This window comes from Anguilla anguilla, chromosome 7 (genome assembly GCF_013347855.1).
Source record: "Anguilla anguilla isolate fAngAng1 chromosome 7, fAngAng1.pri, whole genome shotgun sequence".
NCBI lineage: Eukaryota > Metazoa > Chordata > Actinopteri > Anguilliformes > Anguillidae > Anguilla > Anguilla anguilla.
In genome coordinates, this window is record NC_049207.1 from 5,391,048 (window position 1) to 5,402,445 (window position 11,398).

General features: G+C 48.9%; 1 protein-coding gene across 2 annotated transcripts in view; it reads left to right on the top strand.

The window, feature by feature from the left end:
* LOC118231030 (SH3 and multiple ankyrin repeat domains protein 3-like) overlaps positions 1–11,398 on the top strand; it is a 155,629-nt gene that overhangs the window by 123,338 nt on the left and 20,893 nt on the right. For both annotated transcript variants that reach the window (XM_035424445.1, XM_035424446.1), the window contains exons 11-12: positions 2,663–2,738; positions 7,547–7,629. In XM_035424445.1, the coding sequence (XP_035280336.1) occupies positions 2,663–2,738; positions 7,547–7,629 (159 nt within the window). The remainder of the gene's footprint in view (positions 1–2,662; positions 2,739–7,546; positions 7,630–11,398) is intronic.

An 11,398-nucleotide genomic window follows, 5' to 3' on the forward strand; every position in this document is an offset into this window, starting at 1 on the left:
TGGCAGGGAAGGAAATGGAAATTGGCCGTGCGGCTTCTGGCCTTTCCGAAATGACTAATGTTCCCTCTTTCCCGCGGGTGCTTTGCGCGTGCGATCGCGGAGCTGTAATTGGTCGTTCCTCTCGCAATTTCCCAACATTAACTCGAAGTGATTACCGTGTGCCTTTCGCCGAAAATTCCCCGCATGTTAATTACCATGACGATTATTAAAAGCAGCAGTTCAGCTGTTTCCACCCCGTCATGCCTCTGCGAGGGTCATGGCTGATAACGGGTACCTGCACTATGAGGACGTTACGCGAGGACGAGAAAAACATTTCGGTACGAATCTGCATCAATAAAACATCGAAATATGTTGAACATATGGATGAGCGCATCTGGTTTTATTGGCAGTATTTTTTTCGTAACGATGTAAAGCTGTACTATGGTATATTGTCATTACGGAGTGACAGGCTGTTATAAAACCGTCGTCAAATTCAACTTGCAGTTATCTCGCAGCAACCGATGCACATGCATCGAGAAATCACTGGGTGTTGATTGACATAACTGTGCCTCGAAATTTAAATAAGCTGCTGTGATTTGATGTTTTTGACACTTTACAATATACTAGTGCATTATACATACTAATATATGAAGTGCATTTCAAAATACTGCAAAACACGTTCTGAAATTAGGCTGAAAAGAGGAGAGTGTGCATTAGAAGTGCTTATGGTGCTGTCTGTGGCATAATTAGTTTACTATAGTGGAGGAGATGTATGCGTTTATATGAATTATTAAAATGTCGGTGCACTGAAGCCTCTTGATTGACAGAGGGTGCTGAAACATGCAGCACTTGGGGTCACTTCTGCGTAATAAAGCACCACTTGTGTTTTAACTTAATTTCTGTTTAGTGACGCTAGATATTGAGCTGTTGGTATTTCCTAGTAATGGGCAGAGGGGAAATTAATGTTGGCAACAGTGGGCATCAATAATCCACAACCTCATAAATGAATCATTCCTGTTGTTACTGTATGCATTCGGGGGGAAGAAGAAAAAAAAACAAAACATAAACATTTATTTCTTTCCCGGCCGATATGTCATTAATCAAAAAGTGGAACTGTAAAGTTGCCCTGTCTGGAAGGACCGGAAGCTTTTAAGTTTATATTGTTTGTTTGTGTGCTGTGCCATTTTCTGTTCATAGCAAATAAGATGGAGTCGTAATTTGACTGTGGCTGGTGCTGTTTTAACCTGTGATCGTAAGGACAATCGAGCAGCGCGTTAGTTCAGGCAGGCCGTGAGAGTCAAGCTCGGCTCTGGCCGAATCAGCCGATGGCTCGGTTGAGTAGTGATGTTCACCTACCACAGTCCATTCACAAATAACCGGGCGTAAGAGTTAGAGTAAAGAAGAGGGGTATTAGTCATCTGTATTGGTCATCCGATGACATCACACTCACTGACTGCTGTAAGGAAGCTACTGTACGTACAGTAAAGCATGATCTCCTGCGCTGCGCTTTCATCACTGATGACTCAGTAAGAGAGCAGGGTAAAATGTTCAGCGCTAATTCAACTCCTAAAGAGTACATATGGTCCCAAATAGACTCGTATGTGCTGTACTCTGATAGAGGTGAAGCAGCTCTGGACCTTTTACTGTGAGTATTTAATCTGACTGTAGCCCTGCAGCCATTGATCATTGCGGGTAATTGGGTCAGCGCTGCTGCCTGAGCAGAGTGCTGCCTGTATGTGATTGGCCGGGCTTAACACGAGGCCCCCCTGAACACTCTGAGCACACGTTGTGATTGGCCGAACTTAACACAAGGCCCCCTGATCACTCTGAGCACACGTTGTGATTGGCTGGGCTTAACACGAAGCCCCCTGAACACTCTGAGCACACTGCGTGATTGGCTGGGCTTAACACGAGGCCCCCCTGAACACTCTGAGCACACGTTGTGATTGGCTGGGCTTAACACAAGGCCCCCTGATCACTCTGAGCACACGTTGTGATTGGCTGGGCTTAACACAAGGCCCCCTGAACACTCTGAGCACACGTCGTGATTGGCTGGGCTTAACACGAGGCCCCCTGAACACTCTGAGCACACGTTGCTTGGATACTATCACCAAGGATGGAGACTCAGCCTACATACAGTGTATAAATGTAATTTCCCTAGACTGTGTCATTGAGGAAATAGCAGAGAAATACAACTTAAGCCTTTGCCCCTCTGCCTTTCATGTGGATTGGTTTCTCAGTGGGGATATTCACTTGCTCAGATAAAGTTCTTCCACAGGGTTTCACAGCTTTATGTACCACTTATTATAGCCCAGCTACACTGATGCACTGGGCACGTTCCTTGAGGGTTGCAGCTGTAGCTGTAGCCCTGGTTGGGAGTTGAACACAGAAGCCCCGGGATGAGATACGGTCACCACTCCACACATCTGCTGCCCACAGCGGAGTGTAGAGGCCCTGGGTGTTAACACGAGGCTTCCTGATGTTTTTAGACACCCTGAGCGCTAACAAGACGCTTTCCTTTGGGTTTGTAGACGCCCTGTGTGTGTTAACGTGTGGCTGTGTGTGGTGTCTTAGATTTCCTGTGTGTGACCAGGAGGTTTTTATTTTTTATTATGAAATGTGTGCTAAAAAAAAAAAAAACCTTCTTTGTTCATACGAACCTGGTTGTTGTGTTTCTGTGCAGAGACGAGGGAGGACCGGACCAAGAGGCTGTTCAGGCATTACACGGTGGGCTCCTATGACAACTTCACCTCCTACAGGTACGTCCGCCAACGCTGCACTGCCTTACCTGTATCTGCTCTGTCAGTTAGGCACCCCCCCCCCCCCCCCCCCGGTGTCCCCATGCCATGCTGCCCCTTTTCTGGACTCAGAGTAGAAATCTGAACAGTCCAAAACCCACAAAATTCCCTCCACTTGCTCGGGCTGCGGCTGTGGCACTGGAACTTTACACTGTGACTCTGCTGCCATCTAGTGGCCAAGCAGTCATTGCACACTTGAGAGGATTTTCTTTTTGCATCTGGTCCTGCGTCCTGTTTGGTGAAGGTGGTCAACCACGCAATCTGCTTCTGATGGAGCACTCAGAATAAAATCGCACAGCCTGTGTTGTGTTCATTTGTCCCGAGCCAAAGTCTTTAACGTGGTAGAAGTTGTGGGCAACACTGGCTCCTGGTTTTACTGGTTTGAAACTAATGTAAGGAGCCGTTCATTTGTATGCAAGTCTAGGACATTCTGCAAGTACCTTCTTTATATGCTAATGCCAGAACACAGTGATAGATGATGCGTCTCGTATGGGCATCGATGCACAGACCTAGCTCTTGCAGTTAGAGCTTCTCTTCAGGAAAAGCATTCATACCGACCCTTGGACGATGCAATGTCCGCACTGTCTCTGCCAGGCAGGACTTATGCTGATAAAATAGGGTTGTTTTTACACACCAACACTACTACTGCCCACTGCTAATACAGAGCGGAATGCCGATTTGCAGTAGGAATGTGTTCTAGTATGGATGCACAGTCACTAATGGTTGCATGAGTTCCTTTGATACGTTAGTTTTAGACCCATTTCTGCCAGTAAAAAATAAATAGAATCCATATAGAATACTCTAGAGTTAGAAAGCTTCTTTTGTTTTTCAGCCAGCTTATGAGCCAGTGCATCATGGGTGTTTTATTCCTGGTTCTGCGTGGATGTATGTGTATGTGTGGGCTGCAGTGTGGGGGAGGAGGGGGCAGATTACCAAGGGGGCTTGTGCTCGCACACACACACACATACACACACGCACACGCACAGACACAAATGCAACACAGCCTCAGAATTGAATCACAAGCTCTGGATCAGAAATGGTTATGGGTTAGCAATGGGGCTCTTGTCAGGTGTCAGTAATCAGTGGTATGGGCATGTGTTAAATCATAATCATAATGTCAGTATAACAGTCGAGGGAGATTTAAGTGCGTTTTGTTCCCTGCTCTGAGAGACACAGAAACGGCTATGCAACAGGCGACGTCACTAGCTACAAGCCGCAGACTCCGCACGGTCAGTCTAATCACCAAGAGTCCCAGTTCTTCGGCGACCTTTTTCCGATTTGATGAAATGCAGACACCAATGTGTTGACTCTCCCTCGCGTAAACTGAGTGGAGGCTCAAGCTAGGTGCGCAATTAGCTTTATTTTAAATAGATTTCACGCGCATCCCTTGCATCTCAATTGGCCTCAATTGGTTATGAAGCCGAAGCAGACTGCATATTCTAGCCATTGTCACCATGAATAGAATCGAGTCGAAATCCATTTGCAAGCTCTTGCGCCGCGGCGGTCTGGCTGTCGCGAAAAAGCGGGCAAGCTTATTAAAACAAATGAAGGGGCAAAGGCCTAGATAAAGCCATTTCACTTTTTTTTTTGTAACGAAACGAGCCAGCTGTGCCATGATTGTAAATTCAGTTTGGTTTTTTATTCTTTCCTCGTTCGTATATCAGATGGGGTTTAATAACTTTACAAAGCAATTTAACCCGCTCCTTTGATAACTGAAACGCCGGTGACATCGCGGTTCAATGAAAACGCCCTCGCTCAGAGGACGCAAGGCGTGTTATACGCGGGGATTTCTGCTGAGTCGCGAGTTTTGCTGCGAGCAGGCAGACGGGACGGCTGAGCGCACTGCCCGTTCACCTGGGGATAGGGCGCGCGTGCGCTGAATGTCAAACAGCCCGCTGACGTGCCGCTCCCGCGTATGCGCTCGTCCGCAGACGACCGTTTCTCACGAATGGGTCTCTCGCTCGCCGGCACCGCCGTTTGTTTAATTAATAGATTCGCGGCGAAAGGAATCCGCGCCTCTGTCCTCCAAAACTACGCCTGTCAGTCAACGGCCCCAAGTCGCAGTCGTTTGTTTAATCGTTTGTGTGAAAATCTGTCGAAAACGCCTCACGGAGCAGTAGCATGTTCAGATACCCTGTCAGGGGGAGCGCGTGGTGCGTGATGTCATTTAAGGATGCACACGTCTCCCACGGACAATAAAGAACCAGTTTTTAAAGGCGCCGTTCATTTTCATCTTTGTTTTTTCTCTTACTACCAGCAGAGAGAGACATCATTTGCGGAAGGAATGCACAATAGTCAGGAGGTTAAGCGAATGATCAGAGAAGGTTTTAACGATACTGATCAGCTTCTCTCTGTCTACAAACAAGACACATTCTGCCTCTGACCATTTGTACAATGTTTCCTTCACCAGTGCATTACCGTTAATCATCTAATTCTTTGCAGTTTGGCCAGTACAGGGAAGGAATTCTCCAGAAGCTCAGGCATTAAAGTCCCCTGAGTGATTTATGTCAAGCCATTGGGAAACAGAAGGAAATGAGTGACTTCATTTTGGCTCCGCCGTCCGCCTCTCTGGCAGGCTCTCTGTAAAGGGCCCATTGATCTTTGCTTTGCTCAGTCACAGTCCCAACTGGGTCATCATACTCCTTTCAGTTCAGAAACTGGGCTTTCTGCTCCCTGTCACTCAAATGGATGAGACGTCTTAGACTTCCTCATCTGCCCGCTTCCAAGATGTCAGCTTAATTGTTATGAGCAATTCTTCTTTCCCTGTAGTCAGTCTTGGTATTCACCGGGGTAAATGGATTTAATCAGCTTATAGGCCATTTGGAGACTTCACATCCCTCAAGAAGGTGGATTGTCTTCTGCTTCCAAAACTAGAAATGAAATCACTGCCACCTGTCTGGGCCACTGCCATGGCTCTTCAGTCACTAATGCTTTCCTGAGGTCTGTATATGATATACATGCGCTCTTGAGGTTCTCTTGACTTTGAAACAAATTTAACCCTGAGATGAAGTAACCACCGAGTGAGATGTGATCGATGTTGAGTACTAAGGGCTATGTCCTTGAAGTTAGCTGCCAACAAGAGACAGGGTGTTGATGGGGTGAAGGGTCAAAGGTCAAAGGCCATGGTAAAAATTTGGCTGAGGAACGCAGCTGTGAACTCAGACCTGTTGACCTTCAAAGATGTTAGATCACTAATATTTAACACTTTTATTAAAGAATACTTTTATAGGTTTTTGTTTCACCATGTAGAAGTGACAGCACTTTTACACAGCCAAAACAAAAAAAAGAGGACTTCAGACAGACAGCGCGACGGTCTGAGAGAGGACGGGAAGGTCGGCCATTTTGTCACAGAGTGTCAGATGGTTATCCCCTCGGGGAGAACAGGACTCAGTCGCCCCCGTGCCACTGCACCTTCGCAATTGAATCATCCCTAAGCGGCGCTGTTGGTTCATCACGGTCTAATTTGGTTACTGTCACTCTTGATGTGTCGCGAGTTAATCAAACAGAACATTCAATGGAGAGGCTTTTGTGACGAATAGCAATGGAAGCAGGTTAATCGCACGCACACATTCCTGGGAACGCCGCAATTCACGGAAGTCTAACCGCAGCCCAATAAGGTGTGCTGCAGCCCGAGCATGCTGATTATCCTTAGGCAGCGTTCGGCACTGTGCATCTTAATGAGAGATTTCCTCCTGGCCTCCTGGTGAACGTGGAATATCAACGAAGAGGAGAAACGATCCGGAACTTTGAAGAAAAAGCTATTTGTAGGAGACTGCTTTCTGAAACTTCAAGCATTACCACGCTTGCATTGTGTGATTTTGTTCTCTTTTTTTGTATTTTGGTTATTTTCTGTCTTTGACAATAGTTTGTCTTAGTGGCAGTAATACACTTATGTGAAAAGTATTCAGCTTTTTATTGCGTAGGTCAAAATGTTCGCGTCAAATTGCAGATATGCTGGTGTTTCATGCACAAATAGATTATAACTGAAAAGGCTGCAGCTGTGCACCTGTTCTCCAGCACGTTACTGAAGAGATCTAATATCGTGGTCATTTACTGACTTACACAGCCAGAGAACCACCCAAACACCTAAGCATTCTCATCCCGTCTCTTCTTATTTCTTTCTTCCCCCTCTTTCTCTTAATCTCTCCATATTTCTCTTTCTCTCTCTCTCACTTTTTTTCCCTCTCTCTATCTCTACCAGTCCGAGCACGTTCATTATATCTTTTTGCAGAAATCGTGTGGCAGCATGAACAGGGGCATTGTCTCTTCACATAGGTTTAGATGGGGGCTGGCCTTGATTGCCTGTGATTTTGTTTCTCCAGTAGATGACCTCAGATGTCTTTCTGTGTATTTTTTTTCTTCACTGTTAAAATGCATTGCAGGAAGACTAGAGACTGTGAGTGAATGAGTGTTTTGTTTTTGTGTTGTTTTTTTAAATAGCATATAAAGAGCTTGCTTCCATTTTAATGCATCAGTGGAGATCAGAAGGCGGTTGGCTGTAGGGAGCTGAATGAGGGCTTTCACCTTGAAGACCTTTCCTGTTCCTGTGGTAACCCTGGAGATGTTCTCTGATTGGCCGGCTGTTGGAAGCGGAGGCGGGGGCGGCAGAGTGTGGGAGGGGCGTGGGCGTGCGGCGGCCCGGTCGCAGTCATCTGATGCGTGGGCATCCCAGACTCGCCCAGCGCCCTACCAGCAGCACCACCTCGCCCCCCCCCCCCCCCCCCCCCCGCCATGTTGCCCCTCTCTGACCCCGTGTTCCTCTCCCGCAGCGATTACATCATCGAGGAGAAGAACGCCGTCCTGCAGAAGAAGGAGAACGAGGGCTTCGGGTTCGTGCTGCGGGGGGCGAAAGGTAAGGAGAGCACCACGCCTCCACGTGAAACACCCCCCCCCCCCCCCTTGTCCCTCCCCCGGCTGTGATGTGAAATGCCCCCGCCACCCCCCCCAGTGGCCAAAATCAGATATCTGTTTGCTTTGTCGCTCGGCGTCCCTCACAGTCCCTTGGGGACAGCGTAAGCTGCGGACCAGCGTCCTGTGTCTGGGCTGGAGAGGGGTGAGGCTCTGTAGACAGTGTGCGGACAGTGTTGGGGGTGAGAGACGGGGTTGTGTGTGGCCCCGTCTCTGTTCTCACGGTCCGGCCCACCGGCTGGGTGAGTGGCAGGCCGTCTGTGCCTCCTTCCTGCGCCTGAGGCGCTCTACGCAAGAGACGGAGGAACACGGGCAGGCAGCTCTCGAACCCTCTCCCCCACCCCCACGGCTGTCCCCGCCCCGGCCCATTCACACCCCCCCGTCAAACGTGCGGCGAGCGCGTGCGGATTCCGCTCGCGGTATCAGGCTTCATGCGTCTGCACCTGTCACGTTCAGTATCGCCCACGCCTGCTGTAGCCCTGTTAGCGGCCCCGCGCTACCGGATATCAGCGAAAGGCGTTCGGCCTCGGTGTTCGGACAATAACAGCGAGCGGGCAAGCGTCGTGCGTACAGCCCAGGCCTCTGGCCTCACGATAGATGGCCTGCTGATTGGCTGCGTGTAGTAACTGGAGGAAAGTGCCCTTTCCCTCTGACCTGATGACTTTCGCGATAAAGCGCGGCACAGCCAAACGGAAAGACGCAAAGAGACGTTGCGAATGTTTCGCTAAACCCATCCCTGGCGGATCTGTGCGTCTGTCCCGGCCGTTGCCATTCACAGGGCTTTGTTGGTGCAGGACCTGGAGCAGTTTGCACTCCGGTGAGGACGAGTGAGGGTTCTGTAATGGGATGAGGAGTGTTTTGTGTGTGTGTGTGAGGAGGGGAAGGGGGAGTGGCCCAGCTTGGCTCTCTGATTGGCTGAGCCCCGTCCTGTTGTTGCGCTGGCCAATCGGCGGCTGTCTCTGTCACAGAAGAGTGCTTGTACCCTGCTCGGTGCTCTGGTTCCTCTCCCCCATTCTTCTCCATTCACAACCACTGTTTTGAGCTAATGGGCGAACGGTAGCACAGCACTTCTGATAAATCTCCCCGGCTCCTAGCTCCATCCTGCCAGATTGATTTGCCTTCCACTCGAGCACATGGCATCTCCCCTACTGTGCTGGTTGCCATAGTAACACGAGACGGGCACCTTGCTCGGAATTTGAAATGCATTGGTACCACTACACGGCGAAATGCTGCACCTGAATACTGAAGGTTTTTGCACAGAAAGGTGGACAGATTTTCTCTATCTGTTTTCTATTTATCTTTTGAGAAAAAATGTATTATACAAAGGTTAGAGGGTTGGAGGAGAAATTTCAGTTCTCCGGTCCTTGTCATAAAAAGCCTGCACACTCCTTTTTGCTTCCTTGAATTTGAAGTGATCATTAAGCCACAAGGTGAAGGTTTCTTTCTGATTTGTTTTTATCATTTTTAAACAGGGAAATAAAATTCTTTGTGGGTCTTTAGTTCAAGTTCCCTTCTGATTGACAGCCCAATAAACAGTCACTGCACTCATTGGTTAAAATGTAAATGCATGCTGTCAATTCATGCACATGCTCTCTAAATTACCAATACAAAATCCTCCTGTAATCCTCCTTGTTTTTTCAAGGCGAAAATGTATTTAAAAATGTTTAAATATCTCAACTGAATAAAATAGACTTAATGTCTTAGTACTGTATTTGTTTTCTTTGGTTCTTCATTTGAATATATCTTTAAAAAAACAGCAGATTTTGCTTGCACAGCCTACTACTCCCAGCATTAGTAGAGTATGACTGTGGTGAGTGGGTATTTCATGGGTGACAGGCGTGTATGTAGCTCTGTGTGGGGGCTGTGAGATCAGATGTCTGGATCAGCGGTGGGTCTATTCTCTGGTGCATACTTCATATTTATGCGTAATAGTGTTGTGCATACAGTAAGCATCCCATCATGCACCAGACTGCTTCAGACTGTCAGTCTGTCAGTCATGATATGCCAACGCCGATCTTTTTTGTGCATAGCAACAGCCCATCACTGTGAAGTTTCCCAGATTGAGGAAATTCCGAACGATAGATTGAATATTGAATTTTAAGCCTTTTAACGGCAGCGCAACGTTCCTGCAACATTGCCGCAACGCTTCCGCAGCGTTGGGCCGAGCCTGCGGCGTGGCAGCTAGAGGGCAAGCACATTGGCTCTGGCAGCAGCGCGTTATTGAGTAGTGGCTCGGCATTCTGCCCCCCCCAACGGGGGTTTATGACCCCCCCACCCCAGCGCGGCACCTGACCCCCATCCATCACGGGTCCCGCCCCTCCTCACGGGGATGATCGGGAACCCCCCCACATGCCCCCCCCCCCGCCACCCAAACCGTCCTCATTGGTTAACCGCGTTCCTTCTGCGGGAGCGCTTCCGAGAGAGCTCTGATTGTTCCCACAGGTGCCGATACCTGCAATTTCCTGCCAACTGCCAACTTCAGTCAGACAGGCGGTTGGGTGAGAGCGCGCTCAGAGCGCTTCCTGCTGTGCCAATCAGCCGCCTCAGAGGCGTGTTCCCCTTTAATGGCTCCCCGTGGTGCGATGCTATATCCAGTATTAAATTGCACGGATGTTCTGTCGTTGGTGCAGCCGCGAATCTGAGTCAGATTTGCCTCTCGGAATTTGTAAGAAAGGCTCACCGCACCGAGCAATTATGAAGTCTTAAAACTAAGGGGGCCTTTAAGACGCGCTTTACCCAAAGTGAGCAAGCCGAGGAACTGAGGAACTGCCAGCCCCAAAGAAAAACTCCACGCTCGGTTTGCTTCCAAAAATAGTTCCCTTTCCACAAGTTAAAACGCAAAGGCGCAGACGTTTCGTTCCACACGAGGCCGTCGTCTACGCCAGTCAGTCTCCCCGCACCAGTTATCCTAACCGACGTGGGTCCCCGTCATCCATCTGAAGTTTCTGCGAGTCGACAGTCGACACGCTTCCCACCAGTTCTCCTCTTTCTTCAGTGCCGCTTGGGGTTATGTGGGGCTATGGCTTGATAAGCCCCCTTGGCTATCTTCCCTTCGGTTGAATTGAATTGTTATCAAGTGGCTAATTTTTCTGAAGAGGCAGGTGACAAGGATAATCCTCTTGGATTTGCCGGCTAGCTTGACCCCATCTCATGAGTGCAGTCACATTAAATTGTTTAATTGAATGCTAATAACACAAATTAGGCGAATGACGCACATCCAAAAAGGATGCAGTGAGTCCGTACTGTCGAAAGGCATAAATTGTGTGGTGTAGCTACAGTGTCTTCGTCCAATGCAAAGAGCAACCAGCTAGGAGAAGTCTGAAGGAACCAAAGACATGGCTGGCACAGGGTTCACTTAGGAGCACAATCTGGAGCGCGCGCGCACACAATCTGCGTGTCCAGGGGAGACAGCTGTGACCTCTGACCTCGGACTGGCTACGTTCGATTGGGCCTTCTTCCACGGTCTATGACCTGGACCAACTGTCGGTAAAAGAACTACAGCACCGTGCACTCACGCGTGCATCCGCGTAAGCATGCACACAAACGTACGCGCAGAAGCAAGCGGACGTACGCATGCACGTACAGACACGCGCGCACACGTGCACGTACATGCACAGGGAAACGTACTGTACAGGGTTCTCCCCGGTTTGCCCTCTCCCGGGTGCTTTCAATGCGGTGCGACACATTTTTAGATCTGAGCACAGCACCTGCGG